We start from the raw sequence: 26,881 nt of genomic DNA on the forward strand, positions 1-26,881 counted from the left end.
CTGAATGTATAGTATGCTTCCATACAAACCAAATAGTAAAATACAGTTGACTGTGTTGCTTCATTATTTTTAAATATTCTTTAAGTTTTTTACGATGAGCACAAGAAAAAAGGTTTAAAAGGCGGCCTTCTTTGAATATTCACCGTTTCAGAGCTAATACTTTTAGTGTGATGACCCAAAGAGTTCATCCTGTGCCGATCCAGTAGCTGGTCAGTAGCTCCACAGAGGATGGCATGACTGTCATTTCCATTGACCCCTTCAGTTCGAGGGCACATAAGTGCTGTCTTTACCCCTTTGCACTGGGGGTGGGACTGAACTGTGCTGTGTCTACCAATGGCAAGGTCTTGAGAATATAGTCACTGTGCTCTGCCGTCCATCCGTGCAGCAACCCTGATCTCCGGAGAACCGAGCCCGTCTTGGAGAGCCCCTTGCAGAGGACCAGCAGTGGCAGTTCCTCCAGCTCCAGCACCCCTAGCTCCCAGCCCAGCTCCCAAGGAGGCTCTCAGCCTGGATCGCAAGCAGGGTCCAGTGAACGGACCAGAGTTCGAGGTACAGCTTTCCCTTACCTATCCCTGACAGCATTGCCTGGGGAGGAGAGCCTCGGGCAGGGAATCAGGTTACTTCCTCACTTCCGTGACTTCTGCTCCTGATGAGGCCCACCACTGTGTGATATTGAAGAGTCCCTTAACTGCTCTCAGCCTCAGTCTCCTTAGCGGAGTGAGCTACCATCCCCGATTATATGTGTCACATCAGAGTGTGGACCAAATCCTTGTAATCGCAGATACCAGTGTTTTCCAGGGAGATCACAGAATATTGGTCTTATTTAAAAATGTGATCACTTACTAGTCACCTGAATTCCCATTTCCATTTGATTGCTGGTTACGGTTTCGTGTACCCCTAAGGATCTCTTCCCGTATGCCAATAGTCCCTTTTCGTATTCTGAACATAGTTCAGGATACTAGGTATTTCTCATGGTGAAATTCAATAAAGGCTAATGTAGAATACATATACAGTTGAGAGAAAAAATGAAATCTTTGACTTAAAAAATATATTTGACTCTTCTGGTTATTCCTATTTGAGAGGTTAAAAATTAGTTTCTCTCATAATTCAAGTAATTCCTCATTGTTTAGTTTTCATTAATGAAGAAGCTTGTGAAAAATGTGAATATGGCCAGCTAATTATACATGATAGCACACTGTTTCTAGCTAATCTAAATTTACTTTTGTGAATAATCTTGTTCAGAAGATAGTTTTGCTTCCAAGTAATAAAGACCAGGACTTTTTAAAGTGCAATTTGATAAATGTTAACACACTTTTCTTAGCCTCTTCATTAGGCGTAATCATAGTTGATCTCCTAGTATCTTTCTAAGGTTTTAGACAAAATCACAGTGTGTCCATTTTGAAAAGGTTGACATCTGCCACACGATCCTCCTGTCCCTGAATTGGGATGTGAACTGGCCTTTGGTTGCTGCTCTATGCATTCTTCTGATATCAGTGGCACAACCCACAGCTATGTATACTTTTTGTTGCCTTGATCCAAATATAAATTTGCTTAACTTAGAAAACTGCCGTTCCCTTACCTTTTTTCTATTCATAAGCAACTTAATATCCTTAGTTACAGCAAATGCTATAGAAAACCAAACTTATGCCTATTATTTTAATCCTCTGATCTTGTTCAGTTTTAATTCTTATCTTCTTTCCTTTGCCCCTAATTCTTCTGGGTTAAAAGCACTCTTGTATTCCTGGTGTATCCCTGACCAGGAACAACCACTTTAAAACAAAACAAAAGCAGCTCTCCCACACTAGATTGCTTCTTCTCTACCTATAAGCTCCTACATCCACGGGGTGCGCTTCACTCTGTAGCTGTCAGGAAGCCCTCCCCCACCCTTGCTCTGCACCTCTATTCCAGAGTCCTTCCCCTTTATCGCCAATGTTCTCCTTTCTGCCCACCCCCTCATTCTTTCTTCCTTAAAGGACCCAGACAACTCCCTCCCCATTTAAAAACCATTCCACCAAATATTTTTTTCCCACAAAATTCCATCAAAATAACTTATCCTGATGGGTAAATGGTAACAGAAGAAACCAAAAATAGAATCTTAACTTAGAAACTGGTTTAGCGTAATAATTGAAAATAAACTTTGAGAAACCAGACAGAAGCCCAGCTCTGCCCATCATTTCCGCGTGACCTTGGGCCAGTTGTGTTATCTCTCTAAGTCTGTGTTCAGCTGTAAAATAGGAAAGCAGTGCCACGTCGTTGGGTTGGAGCGAGGATTAAATGAGACAATTGACATAGAAAGCCTTTAGCGCTAAGCCTGACACACAATGGATGCTCAGTAAATGGTGCTGGTGGTAGTGGTGGTGTTTGTTGGTTTTTCTTATTATTACTAGTGGTTTCCAGGTTACAAGCCTAATTTACTATTTTTTCACCGAGGTGCTTGAGGATTTTCCTAAGTGAAGGATGTGTCCCCTGAATAATCTTGAGCGATGACTTACCACAGAACTCCGAACTTGAGCGGCACTTTTTGATGGTCATTACCTTTCTTGGCCCTCTGCTTTTTCCTCTAGCCAACAGTAAGTCGGAAGGATCACCTGTGCTCCCACATGAGCCTTCTAAGGTGAAGCCAGAAGAGTCCAGGGACATTACCCGACCTAGTCGACCAGCTGTGAGTGCTTTTTCTCTCTGAGACTTTTGAACTCTTCATTTGCCGGAGAACCTGCAGGATAAAGTAGTTGGGGATACACTCATGACTATGAAATAAAAATTGTTGAGATTAATAAGAAGAACAGATGATAGAAGCATCCATAAGGAAGTCATATCTGATTAGGAAAGAACTGAACAGATCTTGGATTGCTTATCTAGCTGCCTTTAGGTGTTTTGCTGATCATTAGCACTACTTTAGAGAATAAAACAGGAAGAGAAATAACTCATATCATTCCATAATTTCTGTTCAGCAGCTTTGGCAAAAAGATGTTGAAACTAGCACTTAAAGAGATTTGGGTTTCTCTTATCTATTCTGTCCTTTCCCCATACTATTTTCTATATGAATTAATATTACAATTTTCTGCTGCTTTTCATGCTTCTAGGTCTATATTTTCTGGACCGAAAGTTGCTAAGCATGGTCTGACAGGGGAGCTGACAACTTGAAATATAGCTTCATTGCTGTGACACAAGAGACCCCAAATAGCCATAAAGAAAGAAATAAAGAGCGTGGAGGCTGAAATTGGAAAGTTGGAAATTAATTTAGGATGAGCTAATATCCGCTTATTTTATTTAAATTTTCCAAGAATTTTTCCTATGAAATGAGTGTGAAGAATTTTTGGTTTACTCTGGTTTTTACATTTGAAAGTAAGGAAGTCCAGTGAGAATAATAATGAAGGGACTTTGCCCCATTCTGGGTTGAGATTCTTTGCCCATTTGCGTTTGTCAGTTGTGTACTAACAATTCCCATTTTGTGTCTAACCTGCTGCCTTTCTTCTGGCTTTTCCTCCTCCTGTGGATTCTTCTGGATTGGGTTCTTCTTATCTCAGAGCTATAAGAAAGCTATAGATGAGGTTAGTATTATCTTTTCTTGGTCATGCTTTCACCAAATGTAAATATGCAACTGATTTCCTGATGTCGATGTCCGGAAAGGTGGCCAGTTGGATTGCAGGCTTAAGGTTCACTCATTTGGAGTGATCTGCTGGGAGGAGAACCCCTCCAACAGAAGCCAGCCTAAGACCCTCAGACACCCGTATAAACCTCCAGAAACCTTCCTTCTAAGCCAAAATGTCACTTTTCCAATGGTCCATTCTGGCTAAAGATAAGCATTAGTGCTTTGTTATTGGCACGGTTTCTCACTCTAGTATCTTTGAGTAGCAAAGCCTGAGCTCTTAATCTGTGCTCACCAGCCTTGCTAGGGGATGGTGGTTTTACTCACAAAGAAAAGAGACATCATTCTAGGGCACTCCAAATTTATAGTGTGTGATTTGTGAACAAAGAGTTACTGGGTATTGTTAGATTAATTTTGTGGGACATTAACTACAGCATCAGCAGCAACATCAACTCTAGTTAATGAATCCTGGAGAGTTAAGAGACTTTATTTCCTTACCTGTGGAGACATTTTTCCATTAGAAAAATATATGGCTTTGTCAGTCTTAGGTAGCTTGCCAAGAAGGATGACTGCCTTACTGCCGTTTGTCAGACCTGCATGAACACAGCATAGTGGAGTTTTTTTAAGAGATGGGTCTTGCAAAGAGTCCTAACTGCATGGAATCTGAAGACTACCAGTATGGCTTTAAGGCTGTAGCTCTGCTGAGCACCATTTTTGTGAAATAATATGGAAAAAGCACTGGCTCTGGGATCGACAAGCTGCATTCAAATTCTGGCTCCCCCGGTAAATAACTGGCTGGGAGCAGTCTCATAACCTCTCTGGGCCACAGTTTCCTCATCTGTAAAATGGGATAAAAACACCTGCCCTGCTGTGCTCACAAGTTTGTTTAGGATCACTCAAGATCATGTGCCTGAGAGCATTTCATCAACTGTGGTGCTGCAGAAAGCCGAGAGGTTTGTCCTCATCTTAAGGTTTGGGCCCGAGGCATGGAGCTATTTTGGCAGGTGGGAGAAGCATGTTTCTCTGCATCTGATTTTTACCAAAAAGCCTCACTTTTTCAGAATTTTTACTGCCTCCCCCGTTCAGAGTGGTTTGGAAAGTTATCATAATTAAAGGATTATTGCTTATAGAAGCACGAGACTGTACATGTCCACAGAGTGTGGATGGCATGTTTAGAAAGGAAAAGGGGAATGTATTTTATTGCTCTGTGCCACAGCCTTGCCACTTTCCCTTATAACAGTAAGAAGGACAGGGCTTTTATCAGTTTTCTCCCAAACAGATGAAGAAAGAGGACAGTATTCTCGTGCTATGGCTACCAACAAAATGGCTGTGTGTGCGCACAATTGAACGGAAATCTCATGAGGCCAGAAATTGTCCTGGAGGGGGCTGTCATGAGGGAAAGGGTTCTCATGGGTTTCATCTGGTTAACCCGGGATATTTTAGGCTTTTAAAATTTGCTTTATTCATTTTGGTATACTCTAGCACACTGGACAGAGATGAGAGGGCCCCACAGAAGTATAAGTAATTATAAGTAATTGAGGGAGTGTGAGCTGTACCCAAAATCTCTGGGGCCATGTGTGGTTGGAAAAAGCCCTCCAGGTGATTCTGATAACCCCACCCCTTGAGTATCACATCCGAATCACTGAAAATACAGGATCACTTGGTTCTCCCTAACCCAGTGGTTCCCACCCGGGGATGATGCCTTTTGTTCCTTACCCTCCCCTGAGGAGACATTTGGCAAAGTCTGGAGATGGTTTTGGTTGTCACAACTTGGAGGTGGGAGGCAGTGCTATTGGCATCTTGTGGGTAGAGCAGAGAGATGCTGCTAAACATCCTACAGTGCACAGGAGAACAACCCACAATAGAAAGTTATCTGGCCCCAAATGTCAACAGTGCCACAGTTGGGAAACCTTGAAAAAAATCTTTCCCCATCTTCATTCCTAGGTTTTGATACGACTTCTGTCTCCAGTGACTGATTTGCCATTTAGATAACCCAGGATTGAAATGGAAAGTCTTAAAACTCCTTTTGAAAACTTGTTGCTTACTTAATGATTAACTTATTTAATGGTTTGAATGTTCATAAAAATCTAACTGGGGGAGTATCCGTTAATTTGGCATAGCTTTCTAATGGCATATGAAATTGTACAGTATAGTCTGTGGTTATTTCATACAAGCTTTGAAAATAAATATTCTTTTTACTTTAGCACAATTAAATACATGGCATGAAGGTTATATACATAAGCAAACACTGGCTCTACCATTATTTTTTTGTTAGTTTGTAGAAATCTGAGCACTTCCAGAGCACATTCATAGTTTGGACAGAAGCTGAGCAGTAACTAGATGAGGATACTGAAGTTAAGTGGCTTCCCCAATGTCATATCTTTAGATTTCCTAAGAAGAAATAAATTTTTAATATGTGAAGAAAAGACCAGCTTAAAAATATTTAACTATTATTTTAATAGTTAAAATTGAACTAAAATTTGAATAAACTATGTTGTTTCTACAAAGAGACTTAAAAGAGTACCCTTTTAGGTAAAATATTCATAACTGTCACAGTAAATAAGTTTTTTTGAATGAAAAATTGTATGAAGTTGATTCTAAAAAGTGTTACATCGAAGAAACTACTGGGTAAGGGCCTCTTAACTATCTTCACATTTGCTCCATAGTCAAAAAATCTCACTGTTTGCCATATTTCTTTTTTCTCAAATATTTTCATGCTAAATAGCACTTTTTCCCCCTTTTTTTAAATACTTTTTTAGCTCCAGGCTTGAGACAGCCAAGCAATAAATTACTACAAAAACTCATTATATGGAGAAAATTGGTATTGTCAGAAAATAAAATGTATGAAAATGGATCTGAACCCAATGGTGTCAATTTTAGATCGTGTCTGTGTCCTATAACTTTGCTATTATAAATTTTGCCAGAGTGGATGGATAAGGAACAAAACTTCAGCTAAACATGTAGTCTACTGGCAATGGAAGATTAATTTCTTTGACTGGGGGTATTACTTTTGAGTTAGAAGTTGTTACCCTGGGATTTTCATATATGTCTCACCCTCCAAGCTATTACCAATTAAACTTAAAAGGAATTTGCAATTCTTTCCAATGTTTCAGGAAAGATAGCTTTTTAATAATGCATAAGCAGAAAAAATTCTAATTAAAAGCAAAATATAAAACAGGTCAGAACTTTAAAGTGTTCCTAAATACAGTGTTTGGAAAAATTTAGGTTATTTTAATAAGTGAGAGTTTCTTTAAATCAATGGGCTTTGGACCAGCTAAATATTTCTAAATAGTTTTCGTTTTTTTAAAATTTCCTTTGTCTTGTTTTGAAATGTCAGAGATAAGGAAAACCAACCTTGGGGAAAATGTATTATTAATTTAAATAAATCATAGCTAATATTATATTCTACTCAGAATTATTGACATTAGAAATAAACTCTTTTAAACCATATTCTCTCTTTAAATTATAATAAAATGTATTTTTTAATGACAAGTAACATTTTAAATGCTAGTTATATTCTTTGATGAGACTTAACTTGTTTCTAACATATAGAAGACAAAATATAAAATAAATTTTCTAATTTGTTATTATTTTACTGCTTTGGAAGATTATAATATCATTTTACATTATAGCCTTAACAAATATCTAGACTGTATTTTCCCAACATGCTCAAGTATAGCATACGCTTCACTTTCTTCTCAATTTGATAAAGATAAACATTGTCAAGAGGAAATAAGAAGTAAAAAGCTGAAATCTGAATATTAGCTTTTCCTATTTTGGCCCATTGCAAAAGAAATCAGAAATAAATGTGCATAAAATTCTATCTAGTAATTTTCCTTTTCTTTAAAGGTATACATTATATTTAAACACCTTTGAGTCTTTTTAATACAATTCTATTTTCATTTTCACGGATGGGGCAAATATATCTACTGAGATTGAAGCCATGTGTGTGTGCACGTGTGTACATGTGGAAAGCCCAGAAAGTGGGTTTGGGCGGAAAATGCACAATTTGAATTTTCAAAAACTTCCCTTTCCAAGGGCTTCAATTCAAGTAACTTCAAAACAAATTTAAAAGTCATTATTGTTTTCCCTTTGATTTCCATGAAATTAGAGAGAAATGACTCCTTCACTTACACCTTGAATTTCCTAAATTTCTAGACCAAATAAAACACCTGAAATGTTTCCTCTCCTAGTCTTAACCAACATAGTAATGCCTGACATATAGGTGACAGTAAAGAAACATGACAATTTATCTTCTCAAAATAAAATAATTATAATTTAATTATATTCATTTATCACAGTTTTTCTTCTAACCAGTTAGGATAGATTATCAAATGTTATTCAAATCACCTACATTGCTTTAATCCTACGTCAGGTGAATTAGACAAATATGTTTCTGGGTTGAAATAAAGAGAGAATATGGCCATAAGAAAACTGTGGCATTTAGTATCTTTCAATGAGTTTCTTTCTCCCTAATGCCCTGTCTCTCACTGAATGCTCTGATTCCCACATGGGTCACTAATATAGGGAGAAATGGTAAGACTGATGTCAAATTGCTTCTTCCTCATTTGCATGCTGTGTGCCATGGGCAGTTTACCCATGTAAATTAGAGCGGCCATGCTTTTGCAGAACTGCTTCCCTCTGCATTGCTCTGAAAGCATGTGAAATAAAAGGCAGTCAGATATTCAGCACACTGCCTGCAGTATGCCTGGTGATTAAATATCACATCATCACATATCCATAAGGCTACAGGTTTCATCATACTCATGGAAAACTGAAAAATTCTCTCTTCCTTTTGGTGTTTGTACATTCATTACAGTATGCTTCGCCAGAGTTTTTGCCAGGTGACTCCAATTTAAAACAAAAGGAATGAAACACCCATCATTCTGGAAGAGAACTCTGTTTTTTTTTTGTTGTTGTTCCTCTTAGCTCAGCTCTGTGGCTACAAATTTCAGTGACACTGGGCTTTGGGATGGGCCATTATTTGATATGGTACCTCTGCTCTTTAGGGAATGATGACACACCAAATGAGTCATTGTAGTCGCTGGAACCTTGGGAATTGCTCTGTTCTCTGACTGATGCTAGATTTTGGTACAGCAGCAATCATAAGAGGGGAAAGGCCATGACTGTGGCTTGGGCAGTGGGGAAGAATTTCTAATCCCATGTATTTTCCCATTAACTCTGAGGGTGACCAGCTTCACCTCCCCAAAATAAAATGAGAACCCACTGTTTGTGTATGTGTGTGCACATGCAACGCACATATACATATATATATATATTCAGAACTGAACAGTCTCATCTAGCAATTGGTTTTGAACAAAGTTTAAATTTATTTCATCTTTCTTTTCTAGTTTCTCTGTGCTACAAACATCGTTTTCTTAGTTCCATGCAGTAACTATGTTTGTAACAGTTCTATATAGAGCTTTTTTTCCTTGTTGCTTAAGCTAGAGCACTGACTTGCTGAGAGATGTAGCTTTGGTCATATCTACAATTCATATACGCTGAGCAAACTTTTCTTTTGTAGGATCTGACGGCATTAGCCAAAGAATTAAGAGAACTCCGGATTGAAGAAACAAACCGCCCACTGAAGAAGGTGACTGATTACTCCTCTTCCAGCGAGGAGTCGGAAAGTAGTGACGAAGAGGAAGAAGATGGAGAGAGCGAGCCCCATGATGGGACAGTGGCTGTCAGTGACATACCCAGACTGATGTAAGAGGACTGCTTTTTTAAATGTAGGCCAGAAGGGGATAGGTCTCCAAAATGAGAGGACAAGAAATATAAATTAAATGTAAGATTGTTTTTGGGTCTCTGGAAGGATCAATTGACTTCTGGGATCTGAGTTTTTATTAGATAATAATATTTCAATAATTACCACTCTCTGCAGACACAGTCACTTAGAATAGGTAGTGTTTCTTGGACTGCATGTGCTTTATCCCTGCTGTGTTGGATTGACTGTCCCTTTGGTGACTTTATTGGTTCCTGTCACCTCCAGGGAAAATGATATTGAGAGCCAGACTGTTGGCCTGTACCTGTCCCCCTAGAACTGAAAAAGTGAAATTATGGCAATGACATTTCGGGGTTGGAATTAACAACATGAGACATATATGTCATTGCCCCCATCACCACTAAATAGGAAGAATGCACATGGCAGCTTGGGGTAGCATCCCAGGAAAAGAATCAGCAGTCAAGGAATCCTGCAGAGAAACTTCTGAGTGTTTGATGTGAATATGTCCCTGTTATGACTTTCCACTTCATCTTCTTCACTGTCTCTTTTACATAATTCTTTTTTCTGTAGCCTGTGACTTCGCCACATATGTTCTGTCAGCCTCTTTGCAGTCTCTTTTTTTGGGGTATTTACACCTATCTGTATTTCCTTTAGTAGTTATAGTCTTTATTTTTTTCTTTTCTTTTTTTCAGTGAGGGGGAGACTCACTTTTTCTTTTTCTCATTGGACTTGATCCTATGAAAGAATCTCTCCTTTTCTCCTATTGCTTCCCCAATTCAAACAGACATATTCATACAATCACACTCACATACATCTCTTGTTTCCTCCCCCAAATAAAAACAAGGTGCTGTTGCTCCGGTTTGCTGTAACTCTGATAGAGTACGATGCTAACTTTTCCAACTTCACTCCTCATTCACCTCCATTTCTTTGGCTCAGCTAGTATTGGTCATCACGCCACACTTACTCCCTAGAGAGAAAATGCCATTTTGGGCCACAGATTACTGTCCTGTCCAGCAGAAGAGAGACAAGGCTAGCTAGTGTGCAGGGAATGTCATCCATTGATTGATGATCATTACATACAAGCAATTCTGAGAGGCAAATCCAATTATCATAGTTGAAAATCCATACTTGTTATTTTACTGTTGATTACCCAGTTATTGACAACCATAAATATGCTAAAATATGACATTTTGAAACAATTGCATTAAATTGCTTTTTTAACCACGAATAAAATTGTTCTAGAGGCAAAATCACTAATCCAGAACATGTCTGCAAAATCTGCTGGTACTTTCAGTTTTTGTCTTGACTCAGCATTGGTTAATTCTTCTAACAGATGTTTTGAATTCCCTTTAAGCACCGAGCATACAACTATCAGGATAAGGGTGGATTACGAATTTAAAAGATTGATAAAACTTTCACTGTGTGTTAGATGCCATCCTGAGGGTTTTGAGGCATTCAGGGAGTGCATAGATGAATTCTGCCTTCCAAAAGTTTATATTCTAATGGGAGAGAGACAAAATTATGCTTGGAGGACTTCAGAGTAATATTATTTGGAAGAATAACCAAAGACAGCCTGGGAAGAGATGTTAGATCACATTTGGTTTTTAACCCTCCTGTCATATTTTACAAGGCTGTTAATGGTGTTTACCCTCCTACCTTTAAAGACAAATCTTTTGTGATCTCTCCCCCAATACCGAAACACCCACCTTTCTAAAATTGCCTGAATAGACCAAGCCGTGCTTCCTCTCTGCAGGCTGGCACTCTCCTGTCCCTTTAGAAATTACCTACCCACAGCCCGGCCTGCACAGGTAGAGCCCGTCCCCTCCTCTGTGCTGCCATGGTATCTCGTGTGTTCGTGCAGTTTCATGTGGTGCCTTGAATCCGGATATTTATTCGTGTTATCTTCCCCTCTGGCCTGTGAGATCCTGAGGGTGAGGATTGTGTCTCCTTCATCTCTACTCTTAACACCTTGCATGGTGTCTGGAATAGAGTTGGTCTGCAGTGACTCTGATGTACATTTAATTGCACTGAACTGAAATTGCAAGTCTTGGCTTCAAAGATTTTATAACCTCATCCAGAGGAAAGACGTGTATGCAAATAAGTGCCACTGAGATAGAAAGGAACATGCAGTAATATAATCCCAGTCAGGTGTGAGTTGAAGTGAAGGTTGAGTTTGATGGGAATGTAGGGTATATGGGGGTGGGGGGCACTGGACTAGTGAAACCGGACCAAGAAGTGTGCACTTTATCATGTAGCCGTTGGGGAACTGTTGAAGGTCTCTTGACTTGAGGCATGCCATGATCGGTGCTGTGTTTGAAAGAAATCATTTCAGCAACATGATTTGGAAAGAGAGCAGACTAGAGACTGGTTAAGCAATTCAGAGGATCTATTACTATAATCCAGGTGAGAAATAATAAGTGGGCTATCGTTAAATGCTTACAGTGGAGGCAAAAGTTGACATGGTTCTTAAGAATTGCTAAATTTTAGGTAGATTGAAATGATCATACATTAAAGAACATTTTAAATGTTTAGTTATTTTATACTCAGAGAAAAAGCAGGATACAAGTATATGTGTCTGTGTTTATTCCAGTTTGGTAAATATATGCAATTTTTGTCAACATAAAGTATATACAATCTGTTCTGCTGCAGCCTGATAGTTTTATGCCTAAGAAACTTCACACTATTAACAAATCCATTATAAAACAATTAGGAATAAGGTATTTCAGAGTTAGAGTGCTTCTTATATACATTCTTATCACCGTTATTTTCTCTTGTTAAGATAAGCCTTTACATTTTGTGCTATATATTTCAATCAAAAAATTAAAATATATTGTGACACAGTTCACTACCATGAAGTGTATATGAAAGAGCTTCTCAGATGTGGAGCCCAGCCATTCAGAGAAGCAAACAACTGGTATATGAACCACTTTTTCTACATACAGTGCTGGTTTCATATTTATAGTATAAGGGATAACCTATACGAGTACACATATCTAATACAGTATTCCCTAACCAACCAATTGCACTATTTCCCAATGCCTCATACATAAAAAAATAATAAGGGAGGGAAATAGAGCAAAATTATGATAGTGATTACCTCTGGATTATGCAACTATGGGGATTTTTATTTTATATATATCCCTGATTTTATGATGAATATGTACTACTTTTATAATTGGGAAAAAATAAAAGCTTTATAGAATGGGAGGAAGGGAAGGAAGGCACGTAAGTTGATTTGCATCATATCAAGCAAATTGAAGAGGCATCCTTTTGCATCAGTATCTTCCCTCAAGTGCCAGCACACGCTTCAGGACAGTGTGTGTGAGGCAGTCTTGATCATTAGGACCATCTACTGCTACCATAGTCAATGAATTATGTACACTCTCACAAAATGCAGTCTGGAGATTGAAAGCCACGTATCTTTGTGGTCCCTCCTCTTTATTCTCACTAGCCATGGTTCTGACCCCGTTGCCTGCCCAGGTTATTGTAGTGGTGCCCTCACTGCCCTCCCATCCATTGTTCAGGCTCTGGTCTTATTACTGATGTCGAAGTGTGGCTTTGGTCATGCTGTATTCCTAGGGTACAATCCTTTTCATACCAGGGGCCCGTAAATGCCCCAACATATGCTCCACCCAAAGTAGCCTCCTCCTCAGTCCTTACAAATGCCTTTCATGTTCCCAGTGTTGTACCTTTTCTTGGAATGACCTCTCCCTCTGTCCCGCATTCTCACTTACATCCTGCCTTGTATTTGACTATTTGTGTTATGTTTTTATGCTCTTCTGGATGCTAACCTCTTTAGTTTAGTGCTTTTTATCCACTACCCAGTGCTAAACTAAGGGCCTTTCATATAGCAGATGTTCAATAAATGTGTATTGAATTGAATTAAATCAGTACCTGCGGGAACACTCTGACAAATCCAATTAGAGGAAATTGTTGTTCTGAACCTGTGGTCTAATTACAGCAAATTTCCTATAGTTTTCCTTCTAATCAATGGAGGTGTTTTGTTTTTTGCAGTCTTTATAGGAATTTGAACAACTCATTTTTCCTACCCAGACTCTACATTGGAAAAATAATTTTTAGAACAAAGGATTACTTTTTTTTTTTTCTTTTTCTCCCCAAATCTCTCCAGTACACAGTTGCATGTTTTAGTTGTGGGTACTTCTAGTTGTGGCATGTGGGACGTCACCTCAACATGGCCTGATGAGTGGTGCCATGTCCACGCCCAGGATCTGAACCAGCAAAACCCTGGGCCGCTGAAGCAGAGCGCTTGAACTTAACCACTCGGCCACGGGGCTGGCCCCAAAGGATTACTTTAACTATAAAATGTTATTGTTGTTTTAGCCTTAGTTCTTTTTAATCATTGCCTTTTTTCATTCTTTTATTATTAATAAACTCACAATCTAGATCCTGCCAATCCTACCTCCTAAACATTCCTCAAATATCTTCTATCCTTTCTGTGACTGCTCAGTTACGTCTTCTTCCTTGTTACCTGAGCAAACATCTTCTTGCAGATCACCCCATCTCCAGTCAAGTCCCCTTCATGTCCCTTCTTCACAGCTGCCAAAGTGAGCTCTCTAAAACACAAATCTGACTGTGTCAGTCCTCTGCTTTCCACCTTCAGTAGCTCCCCATTAACCACAGGATAAACTTGAAGTTCCTTACAGTGGCTTACTGTAGCTCTCCATTATCTGGTCCTTGCCTATTTCTCTAGCCTTATTTTTTCACCAAAGCCTGCCTTCCATTTCTAACTCTAACAACATACATCTTCTAGAAGTTTCCTATACACATCATGCTACCCAAACCCTCTGGTGACTTTAGTCTATCTTCTCTACCTGAAAGGTTCTTTTACATTCTCTGCCTCCCCCTGGGTAACTCATCCTTTAAACTGCAGTTCAGCCACCCCCAACCCCATCCCAGCCCGACGGGTGGTTTAGGTGTCTTCACTCTGCTTTCATATTACCCTCTGCACATCTCTACCAATACACTCAATATAGAGTCCTACAATGATCAGATCTCATTAACATTGGCATCTTCAGTGCCAAGCACTCTGCCTGGCATGCAGGTAGCATTCAGTTAATGTTTAATAAATCAGTGAAGGTCTTGGGCCAAAGGCTTTGTTTTATGACTCTAGTAAAGCTCTCATTCAACCTTATTGTCAAAATATAGCTCTTCTATGAACTGATGAGCAGTCAGCTATGAGGATAACTAATAGCATGTTTAAAGTGTCCTGAAGAACTAATGTTGATTTTTGTTTTTTTTGAATTTAAAAATAACTTTGGCATTAGGTTAACTATTCTATACAGCTTGTGTCAAACAATTTTCTTATCATTAGGTTGTTATTGTAAAATAACAAAAAAATCTATTCAGTTATGTCAGAACTTTATAGTACAAAGAGTGAACCTTGATGAATGCAAATTACATACAGCGGGCGTACACACTGCTTGTCAAGCCATGCTGTGGCAAACGTCCCACATATAAAAAAAACATAGAGGAAGATGGGCACAGATGTTAGCTCAGGGCCAATCTTCCTCAAAAAAAAAAGATTAGATATATTAAGTTAGAATTATTCTGAACAATGGGTGATGGTTATAATGGTTGTAGACAAAAGCATGCCGAAAGGTTATGTAGAGTGAAGCAGAATCCCGCAGACCAGTAGCGTTTAAGAAGAGCTCATGAAAAAAACAGAGAGAGAGAGAACAGAAGGGTAAAAGGAAAACCAGGGGAAAGTTGTCTTTCAAAAGCCAGGGGAGTAGAGAAGGATGGAGTGGAGTGATCAGCAATAGCAGACACAGGCAGGAGGCCAAATGCTGTAAGTGTCAAAGAGTAATCATTGAATTTGAGAGCTAAGAAATTGACATAAAGTTTCCTTGAGGTGCTTGCAGTCAAGTATAGGAAGCAATGGTTTGAAGAGTGAACCGTAGTCTGTTGAGGAATAAATGGGAGGAAATGGATACCTTTGCAAGAAAAACTTTGATTAAGAAAAGGACTAAATTTAAGTGTGAGTGGAAAATGCAGGTTAGGGTCAAGGGAGTCATTTTAATGAAATAGGAAATAGGACAGACCTTATCATGTTTATTGATGGGGAGAAGTAGCCAGTACAGAGGGAGAGATTGTGAAAACATGGGAAGAAGGAGAAGAAATAACTTCCAATTAGCATTGTTCCTCTGCTCTTCAAAAATTGTCAAAAATTAGAAATACTGTATCTCTAAACTAATTGTCTTTTCCCCATCACTTTATGTACCTTATTAGTCTCTCAACCTGCGTTAGATTATAATCCTCTGGAAGTTGAGGGTGATGTCTTATTTTTTAAATATTTTTTGTAGCATCTAGCACAACGCATATCACATAGTAAACTTTTAATACGTGTGTGAATGAATGAACGAAAGAACCAAAGGACTTCTAAGGGGTTGATAAAGATTGACATGGCAGAGCTCTGAGCTTGGAGCCATAAAAGAAATGTACAGGGACAGAGGAGTTAAAGGACAACCAGGAAAAGATGGTCTCACAAAAGCGTGAGAGTAAGGACAGAGGGGAGTGATCGGCAGCAACAGACAAAGCAGAAAGTCCTCTTCCGTGATTTAAAACTGTTCTGCAGTCCCTGAAGCACATTAAAAAGAAATGTGTAGAGAAGTGATTTGGAACATGCAGAAATTTGTGGGAATTTTCCATCATCAAAAGTCATTATCTTATATCAGACTACATGGTAACAGAAAAATTAATGGTGTAGGCAATTAATACATGGTCCACAGAATGAGTAAATATGTACAGAAGATTCATAATACTGCAGACCAGTCCTACACAATAGAACAACCCTAAACTATCTAAGAGGAATTGCTCATCATTTTAAAAGAAAACTAAGGAAGAAAAACAGATTGTTACCTTTTATTCAATCTATAAAGAATATTACTAGTAGAAATAACATTTTTTTAAAAAACCCACCAAACAGCCCAGACTGCTCACCATGAAAATTTATGATAGATGAAGCAGTTCTGGCTCATAAAATTGAAAGCATAAAAATTGACCCAAGAAAAAATAATCTCAGTAAAAATATTCAACAAGAGATAAAACTCTTGGTAGCTAACACTGTGCATTGTAAAACTTGTTATTGAGTAAAGATTGACAGATGAATCCAATCTTCTTAATAAAATTTACACCTTCAAAACTGATCTGGACAAATTGCACTTGATAGATGTTGTGACCACAGAAGCCTTTGAAAGATAATTGAACCAAAAAATTGATTGGCATATCGAGTCTTTGCTATAAAATTTATATAGAAAAGAATTGTAAAAAGGTGTGATAATTTTGGTAAAATAATAATGAAAATGCAAAAATTGGGGAAGAGTTTATCTAAGATATGTGGAAAATTAATCAAGGAATTGTCTTACTGGAATTAACTCTAGAAAATACTTTCTTAATGAAAATTTATTCATGTTGACATATTTCTGATTCAAATGTTTGGATAAAATCAGAAGATCATCAGGGTCAAAAAATAAGTGGAGCCAAAATATCTTTGATCTTTGAACTCCCAGGGACTCGCTAATGGTACAAGACAACTCGATTGTACAGTGTCAGTCTGGTGGTGGCCACCGTCAGTCTAACCTGACCGTGGCAAAGTGGGCCTGTGTGATGAAGAAGAAAAGTGAGTACCTTCTTAGAAGGCTTTGGCTCTTGAAAAATGCTTAATTTATTAATTTGTTTTACACCATCTTCTGTCCCAAATAAGAATTTAAGGCAGCTAAAAAACAACATGAGATAAGATAAAATTTCAAATAAATGAGTGAAGAAATCATAGTTTTGAGAACTATTCTGATTTACCAGTCTAGCAATATGCCAGAAATTCATTGCAGCAATTTCTTTTTCGATGTCTCTGGAACACTATTCATAGCTGTTTCTGGGAATGATATATTGAAAATGCATCTTCAGAATTTCTTCCCAAACACATCAGTTCTAACCATATTTAGATTCATTCAGTTCACTGTTCCAGTTTAGTAATTTCGAAGTAAGCGTCTTGCTATACATTCTTTCTGTCTGGACTCATCTTTTTGCCTGTTTTGGATAAAAATCCTTGACACGTTTTCTCTGTCTCAGAGATATCACAACTATGGAGTGTTTCTTGCTTTTTGAACTAAATGTTTCATCAAGTCCTTGGACTTTGATAAGATCTGAGAAACCAGAGATATTTTTTAAATACGTAAGAAACAATTAAAAGAACAAAATGGTAAAAGATGGGGTTAATACAGCTAATGAGAGAAACAAGCCTTGATAGCTTTCCTATTTTTAAAAAATCCACTTTAAAAGAGAACTGCTGAAGTAGGATAATGATAAGTACAGTTGTCCTTGGTATCTGTGGAGGATTGGTTCCAGGGATGCCTTGCAGATTCCAAAATCTGAGGCTGCTCAAGTCCTTTATATGAAATGGCATAGTACGATGAATATAGCCGGCCCTCCATATCCATGGGTTTCACATTCGCAGATATGAATGGTATAAAATCCATTTATCAAATGATTATTGTTTGTACTTCTATTCTGAGCCAAGCTCTATGCTGGGTACTAGGTAGACGGTGATGAGCAAAGAGACAAGGACTACCCTCACAAGCATGTTTTTTTTTTTAAAGATTTTATTTTTTTCCTTTTTCTCCCCAAAGCCCCCAAGTACATAGTTGTATATTCTTCGTTGTGGGTCCTTCTAGTTGTGGCATGTGGGACGCTGCCTCAGCGTGGTTTTGATGAGCAGTGCCATGTCCGCGCCCAGGATTCGAACTGACGAAACACTGGGCCGCCTGCAGCGGAGCGCACGAACTTAACCACTCCGCCATGGGGCCAGCCCCCTCACAAGCATACGTTTTAATGAGAGAGAAGGAGGAAATTAAAAGAGAACCAAAGGATAAAGAATTACAAATTGTGGTGAGAAGTATTAGGAGAAAGAGTGAAGAGAAAGAAGAGGGGCTGGTGGGATAAGACGTAGATAGGTGGTAAGAGAAAGCTTCTGAGGGAAAGTCACACTTGAGATGAAATCAGATAAATGAGAGGGAACGAGCCGGGAGCCAGGATGGGAGAGAGCTTTCTAGGCAGAGGGAACAACCTACGCAAAAAGGTAGGTCAGGGTGCCTGCTGGTCAAAGAAGGGGTAGGGATGGCTCGGAGATCATGTAGTGCCTGGTCTACATGAACTTCAGCGTTTTTTCCATAGAGAGCAGGAAGCTCGCTCACTCTGGCTGCTGGATGGAGAACAGGTTGAGAGCAGAACATAATATGGAATGTACTTAAGGCCATTGAACAGTACACTTAAAAATGGTTGAAATGGTAAATTTTACCTTGTGTATATTTTACCACAATAAAAAAAACTAATATGGACAGGAAACAGGTATTCCCTAAACATACATTGCCGTGAATATTGTTCTTTCCCATCTCAGACCAACAGGAGCTCCAGGGAGCGCGGAGCAGTACAATGTGGGAATGGTCGGCTCGCACGGGCTAGAGCCCTCTCATGCAGACACTTTCAGCAGCAGTATTTCAAGAGAAGGAACCTTGATGATAAGAGAGGTAAGTTGGTGTACAAACTGTCCAGAGGAAGTGTATTTCTTAAGTGGTTTTTATATTAGAGCTTTCACGGAGAATGCTTATAGCATGTATTTTAAGCATGGGGAATGGTGAGGCGGGGACTGTACTTCTAAATGGTTGAGTGATTTTAATTGTCAGCCACCTTCTTTCCTGTATCCTTCTAAGCTTTTGCAGTGTGGCTTAATTACATTAGTCCAAATTCTTCAGTAGGAGCTATACAAATAGGAATATAGAATTGGGGCCTGAGGATATAAAACTGGCAAGTCCAGATGTTTCATACCACAGGAAAACAGAAATGAGTGGTCTCCCTGAACAGCATCATTGGGCTTCTTATGCCTCCTTCCCCATGGTGTTATCCTTATGGATTTTATGTTGAAAATGCTCAGTAGTTCCAAGAAATGGTGATGTCATCTTGTCTAGTTAAATGAACATTAAAAAGACTATTAAGCAATACTGGTGAAAGAACAAAGAAATATGCAGAACTACTTAAAAATGCACCTTAGCACTTTGAGTGATTTTATTTTTTTAAACTCCAGGAGCATCATTTCTTTTGGGAGGGGTGCCCACATGTTCCCTTTCGCCCATCCCTCAAATGCACTTCCCCATCTGGGCTAACCAGAAGGGCCTTGAGAAATTAGGACCTGTCTTCTCTTCTTTTTCACTTCATCATCACCATGCAAGTTTGACAGCAGGTCTCTGCTTAGAAGGAAAGTAATGGCTGATGACATTGGGCAAAGTTACTTATGTCTCCCTGCATCTGTTTTATCATCTATGAAATTTCATAAATCATAGTATCTAGATGATTGGGAATATTAAATGAGTTAATACATGTAAGCATTCAATAAATGTTAACTGTTTTATTCTATTTCACTCTCTCCAGAGAGTTGAGTTCTTTGATTTGTTAGCATTCCCCACTCTTCCCTCTGCAACATGTACATAGATCATCTGTCACTCTCCTTCCTCATCCAGGATATTGGGAAGCCCTAATAGCAGGTTCTGCTGTCCAGAAAGGTAGAGGGCATCTCACTTAGTAAAAAAGGAACTGTAGTTTTGAGATGAATAAGGCCTTTGAAGTAATCATTGGCAGTAGGGCTATAACAGGAAGAGTAGTTCACAAAGCAACTTGCTAGAATTTCATTTTATGGCTTTACCGAATCTTTCAAGTAGGCTTTAAAGAGTCCTTTCATGTAAGCCTGAAATGAAAAATGGGCTTGGCTGCTGAAGTTGACATTGTGTAGTGCTGGTATATAAATCTCCCAGTCTGGTGAATGGATCATTTCAGTGGAAGCGTGGAGGGCTTCTATCACTATAGCTTGCCACATGGGAAAACATGAGGGAAAATATTCTGGAGTGAGTTAGTTTCTGACTCCAAATGAAAGGACTCCCATTTCTAACGTGGTTTAAAATTTGCTTGAGTCTTTATGACAAAGTCAATACCTTGAAGCAGATATTTGAAGCCACGTTTTTAGTTCAGTTGTCCGCCACATCTGAATGGCTCCAGATTATTTAAAGCACTCCGAAATTCTCTGTGCACAGCCAATCACTTTGAAAATAGCATTCATCGGTGTCTTATATAAATTTGATCTGTCGAGGGCCCCATAATCTTTTTGTCCTCTCAATTTCCAAATTCCACCTTTCCCAAATGCGGGCTTTAAAAATAATAAATTCTGAGTTGAAATCCATTAAAAGTATGCGTATTAAAAAGATAAATGCAAATTAAAGTTTGTCCCTGACAAAATAATAAGAAAAAAAATAAAAACTCATTATAATAGAACTTAGTTTATAGGGTGCTATTAGTTGAGTTCCCCAGGATTGAACATCAAGGAGAACTGACTCAACTTGTCATTCTCCTGGGCATGGACTGGATGGTTCTGTAGGAACATACGGGCTGTACTACCCATGGTCTTGTCAGATGCACAAGTGCCCCTGTGGGTCTACCTTTTCCTATCCTACAGCCCCACAGGACCTTTCTTTACTCTAGTTATAGAACACTCCACACCGGCTGTCATCTGCCACATTGCCTGTGGGGGCCCATCTGCCAGAAGAGTTAATCTCCCCTCCTCATGTTTGCCCATTCTTCACCCAGCAGATCCCTATAGACCGGCTCAGCCTTCCCTTTCTCCCTGAAGGCTCTCGTGGGACTCCATGGGCCTCTGACCATATCACCTTCTTACTGACCAGCTGGTATCTCTCCAGTGTCTGTCCACCCCACTGACCAGAACACTAGCTTGTCATCATGAAAGCTCTTTTGGTTACAAGTCATAAGAAAAAGAACCCACTTAAAACAGCTTAAGAAAAAAAAAAATAAGTGAAGTAGGTATCAGAGATAGGGGAATAAAGATTCAGAGGCATTTCATGGAAGGAATCCACAGGCAGAGAGTGAGTTAGGCCCGCTATGCAAGGCTGGAACCAGAAACTAAAAAGGTGTCAGGAGCTCAGGCAACTTCTCATGTGCGTATCTGGCTCTCTTGCTACCTGGCCTCCTTATCCTCATCTCTGTTTCCTCTACATTTCTCCTTGTTCTTCTGTCTCCACGAACCAGCTTTCTCTCCCTCTGCATGCACGTGCTGTCATCTCCCTCTGTCCCCCACTGCAAGATAGTCACCACATCCCAGCTCAGCTGCTCAGCGGAGACTGACCTGGTATCTCTCAGGCCTAATGGTAAATTCCAATGGGAATGTGGTCCTGTTTGGCTCAGGTGTCCACTCTGATCCAATCAGCTGTGGCCAAGAGCGAGCAGAGCCACCTCGTACAGCAGCACCAAGTACCTGGGCTCTGCCAGCAGGCAGCCTTAGTTCAAAGCCTGATTTCATCACTTACAACCTGTGTCACTCAGGGCAAGTTAATTAAATTCTTTACACTGAAGTTTTTCCATCTGTAAATGGGGATAATGGAAACTAACCCATGGTGTTATTGTGAGGATATAAATATAAAGTGTTTAGCACAGTACCTGGCATATGTTGGTACTCGGAACATCTTAGTGCCCACCTTCATGGGAATGGTGAGGGCATAAAAGAGATCATAGAGATTGTTGGGGCTCTGTTATTGAAGTTCTAGAGGGCAAGACCGTTGTGCATTTATCTTTGTGTTCCCGACAGAGTGCTTGGCACAGAGAAGGTATTTAAGTCTAAACAGGTACTGGTTGATTGAACAAAAGGGTGATGACTCAGAAGTGGGAAGATTCAGGGGTCATTGCTGGCTTCCTTCAAGCTCCCCACTCTCTGGGCCGTTTCCCCTTGTTAGCCTCTTCAGGTCTTTGATAACCAATGTGTCTACATCTGTTTTTGGCTTAAGGCAGAATGCTGCTAACACAAGAGCGACCGCAAAACTCTAAAGAGACAGTGTCTGATTTATGCTACTGGGAAGTTGGGGAAAAATGTTAAAAAGCTTTTCACTATTTGAACAGAAGTTAGAAGGAAGGAGAAACTGCCCAGTACACATAAAGTTGGGGCCAATAAGATAAATTAGGACTGAACCCTCGAGATGTCATTTAGAAGATGAAATATTCCAATGAGTACTGTGGCAAGATGAATCCAGAAAATACCCGTTTCCAGGACAGTTCGTAAGCCAGGAGCATGTTGCTAAGAAACAGAGAGCACTAAGGCTTTCCAGTTATGTTTCAAGCTTCCTGGTACCAACAATTATATGCACCCCTTCAGGAGCTTGGGGTCTGTTTCATCTCCCCCTACAAAAATGCCTCCTTTCACTTCTAGCCAGAGGTAGGTGCAGACTTGTAGCTGCAAGGCCAAGACAGGCTCTGGAGGGAAGAAGCCAGGCCATGGGAAACAGCGCGCCCCGCGCCCATGGCAGCCGCCCCAAAGAAGGCAGAACGTGCATCTGCTTGCTCCTAATTCCTCCATGTTCAGCAGATGCTTCACACTTAGTAGGCACTCAGAAATGCTGGGTAAATGAATTAAAGAAAGAAAAGGCAAAGAAGGGGATCATTACTTAATCAGATCTGCTCTAAGAAACCTCAGTGAGCCAGTCTTACAAATGTTCAATCAGAAAGTACAACACTAGCCAGGCCGACGATGTGGGCACTGGCTTTTAGGGAGCAGGGTTGTCTTTTAAATCTGTATTTCTTCCTCAGGAGATTTGGGAGGAGGCTTTTCTCTCCAGAGCAGTGATTTCCAACTTGTTCGGTCATGCAACCCAATCAGTAAAAATTTTAGAGCATGCCACGTAATACAGTATATTTATTTATTTACAAATCATGCATTTGTCTTACTACAGGAGAATATACATTATAAAATATCTTTAAAGGACATTTAAAAGGATGCTATAAACAATATTTCAGATGCTTTGCTAGTCATAATGGCCTCTTTTTTATATTGACTGCTATCACAAGGCACCATAGTTGCTTATTGAGAGATTCAATGTTAGTGATAGTGGATGTAAATTCATATTTTCAAATAACCTTTAGATCATTTCAGTGTTTTTTTCTAACTCCTGCCAGATATGATGAATCATTGTTTTGACCTCATGACTGACAAAGAGGCCCACTAGTTGGATAGGTATCATCTCTACACTGTGCGTGGATTATCAGTATTATCTCAACCTACTGCTTCTTTTCAGCAATATTTTAGGTCATGTTTCTGTTGTGTGGATTTGTGTCGTTGTAACCTGTATGTAAGAAAACCATATTTGCAATATGATCTGCAAATCTAGTTAACTGGTGTGACAGGCACACGCACACACAAACACTGCAGAAGAGGAACTTGCAAGAATGGGCCCCACTTGGCCCCTCCACCTCTGGCATTCCTGTCTCCCCACAGAGAACCCCCACATCCTGTGTGACCTCTGACTGCCCCTCGTACAGAAGCATAGGCCTCAGGGTCAATTCATATACTAAATATTAGCAAAGCTTAACTTGTTTCTTATTTTCTTGGGTAAAATAGAAATTTGAATGTTATCTTCCCATACTCTAGTGAGCCAATAGAGACCCACTGCACCTGTGTTCTGTGAGGGGTGATGCTGCTCTGTGGCCTTTGCCCTCATTTTCTAATGCTGCCCATGTGTTGTGCCCCTCAGACATCTGGAGAGAAGAAACGATCTGGCCATACTGACAGCAATGGCTTTGCTGGCCACATCAACCTCCCGGACCTGGTGCAGCAGAGCCATTCCCCAGCTGGGACCCCAACTGAGGGCCTGGGGCGCGTCTCCACCCATCCCCAGGAAATGGACTCTGGGACTGAAGTAGGTTGTGGGCAACTGTCACGACAGCTCTGTTCTCGTTGCAGGGGTTTCTGAAACCCTCCTTTCTTCAAGAATGCGGCTTTGTCAAGCCCCTGAAATGTGTTTGGTTGATTTCTACTATATAGTACTTATGCATATCCTCAAATGGAGGAAATTATAGAAGCACAGCAGTAAAAAGTTCTCAAATGTCATCTGGACCAATACCTGTCTTCACAGATGTACCGAGGCTCAGAGAGGTTAAGTGCCTTGCCCAGGGCACACAGCTGGTTTTGACAGAGCTAGGACCAGAACTGGGACCTCCTATCTCCCAGGCCTGTGATAGAAGCTTCAGCCTATAGAAATTCCAATGCCAATAGTTGAGGTTCATAATTATATTAATTTAGTCAAACTAAGTTCGACTTAAATGAAATGAGGTTGAAATGATTTTTTTATGAAAAATAAAAATCAGTAAATAGATAGGATCTCAAAGTATTCATCTTCCTAAACTCCAAATTACATGAGAAAGAGTGAAATGGGATATTGTCTTTCCTATATAGAAACAGTCTGGGCAAAAGCCTGAATAAACACAGTCTATTAGGCACTGCTTGTAGATGTCATTGACTGAGCTTGACCAATTGGATGAGTTCACAGTTATTGGTCATGTTTCATGAATAGTCCTGTGAATCACACATAGGCCCTAAATGTGTTTATAAAGCATAGGCACTGTTGTTTCTGATGTCCGCACACTAAGTTTTTATGATGCACACTTTGGATTCTAAAGTTACAGAGCAAATGAGCTTGGCTTGCCCCAAGGAAAAGAACCGTGGCATATCGGAAAGTGTAACATCCTATTGTAGCTCCATGCAGTGTGGGCAGGCTTTTTCCTGCCTGAATACCTCTGTTGGTACCAAAGAGGACCATGTGGGGTTGGACCCCGGTTCCAATTCTACTGCTGTCCCAACCTCTAAGTGGGAATGCTAGTATCTGTCCTACTTCCTTCAGACTTATTTTAAAGATGAAAGGAGACACTGTATGTGAAAGAGCTCTATTAAGGAGGGGGCATCCTACCTTGTAGAGAATGGAGTGCTTTTGACTTTTTTATAAGGTAGAGGGCAAATTAAATCAGATCTGATCTTTGTGATTTTCTCCTTGTTTAGGGGTCTTGGGATGTTGATTTTATTTTTAAAAAAACAAGTAAAAATAAACTAAAAATTAAAAACTTAATTAAAAACATGTATCCAGAAAATAGAGGTGCTTCTTAAGTTGAATGGTCTGTTTGTGATGTTAAACGGTCTTGAGTACAGTGGAAGGAATGGAGATGAAAGAAAATGGGGAGATGGTTATTGCAGCTCCTTTGGCAAAACACAAATACGAACTATTGTGACACGAAGCCCTGATATTTCAGTTTACTATTCCCTTGTCTAGTTCTGACTTCCTGTCTTCATGGTGCTATCCAAGCCCTTGAGATTTACTTTTTTAAGTAAGCCTTCAAAGTGCATTGCTTTCAAACCTAGTATCTTCATGAAGTCCCCAAATAAGGCATGCAAAAATAAGTATCCTTTTAAGGAGACTGTCATGGGAAGGAAAAATCTTCAGTCCCACAATGAAATTATCCCTGAATTAAAGATTCTAAGGCTTCTCGAGCCAACATAATCCACCCCTGTCGCCAAGCCAGCATGGAGGGCCCAAAGGCCTCAGAGAGAGCTTTTGGTTGGCCTTGTGTTCAGGATGAAGTGCTGCCGCATAGACTGCTTACTTAGTTTATTGCTAATTGTGTCAGCCTTTCTTAAGCCCGTTTGGTCAATATGAGATTGCTTTTACTTTAAGAGAGAGAGAAGCTGTCACCACAGTCACCTTACCAGACATTAAAGTGCCACATACAGTCCAAAATATAATTTGCTCACTGCAAATCCTGCAGCCTGATAATTAATAAAACCCTGCAAAGACAAAATGGCTAGCGAGTAACCAATACCAAGAGAAGCTGGAGGGAGGCACACACTTTGACTAGGGCGTTGTTGTGTGAACAGCTGGATGGATTGAAGAGTCTGTAATCATTTTAAAGCCCAAAGTATTGTTAGCATTGTTTGTTCCTGCAGTATTTATCTGCTCTTCTTAATCTTCTTGCTTATTGACTAGTATGGCATGGGGAGCAGCACTAAGGCCTCCTTCACCCCCTTTGTGGACCCCAGAGTATACCAGACATCTCCCACTGATGAAGATGAAGAGGATGAAGAATCATCAGCTGCGGGTAAGCTAGAAGGGCCCAATGCTTTTGAAACAGCTTGGTTTTCCTTTCTGGTATGGCCTGATAAAGAAATTAATCATTAGTTCAGTAGATAAGCCATTTACTGCTTAGGTCCTGACTTAAAGGGAAGACCTTTTTCTTAATTACTATTTTTGTAGGGTTTATAAAACAAATTTTTTTTCTCCGTTTTTCTTTTTTTTTTATCTTTTCTATTTTGCTTCTAGTAGGAACCCAGAGATATCCAGGGGCCCTAGGAAAAGCTGTTCCTCAGAGATCTCCAGGCTTACCACCTATTTCTCAAAAGCAATTTCTGGGTACAATGCTGTGCACGCAGTAGACACTTAATAAGTGCGTGTTGAGTTGTGTTGAGTTCTAGATGTGTGCTTCCCGCCGCAAAGGTCTGGCTGATTTAGAGGAGTCTTGCTTTCTAGACTTCTACAACTCACTAATCATCAGAGTCAGCTTAGGCCAGTTTGTCAACTGATAATGTGGAATTTTAAAAAGTAAATCTTTCCTGCATATATTACAGGAAATGAGGATGGTGCATTTAACTTTGTGAGATGAATATCAATTCTCTAAACTAGCCA

At 39.7% G+C, this 26,881-nt stretch overlaps 1 protein-coding gene across 18 annotated transcripts in view; it reads left to right on the forward strand.

Moving 5' to 3' along the window:
• TNIK (TRAF2 and NCK interacting kinase) overlaps positions 1-26,881 on the forward strand; it is a 381,117-nt gene that overhangs the window by 335,663 nt on the left and 18,573 nt on the right. For 6 of the 18 annotated variants that reach the window (XM_014866825.3, XM_070509451.1, XM_070509455.1 and 3 more), the window contains 6 exons: positions 386-549; positions 2,565-2,662; positions 9,114-9,298; positions 18,727-18,856; positions 23,906-24,070; positions 26,186-26,297. In XM_014866825.3, coding sequence (XP_014722311.1) covers positions 386-549; positions 2,565-2,662; positions 9,114-9,298; positions 18,727-18,856; positions 23,906-24,070; positions 26,186-26,297 — 854 coding nt within the window. Of the gene's footprint in view, positions 1-385; positions 550-2,564; positions 2,663-3,527; positions 3,552-9,113; positions 9,299-18,726; positions 18,857-23,905; positions 24,071-26,185; positions 26,298-26,518; positions 26,609-26,881 lie in introns of all 18 variants that reach the window. The other 12 variants (XM_014866817.3, XM_070509449.1, XM_014866830.3 and 9 more) reach the window with 5 other exon arrangements.

This window comes from Equus asinus, chromosome 5 (assembly GCF_041296235.1).
Source record: "Equus asinus isolate D_3611 breed Donkey chromosome 5, EquAss-T2T_v2, whole genome shotgun sequence".
NCBI classification, from domain to species: domain Eukaryota; kingdom Metazoa; phylum Chordata; class Mammalia; order Perissodactyla; family Equidae; genus Equus; species Equus asinus.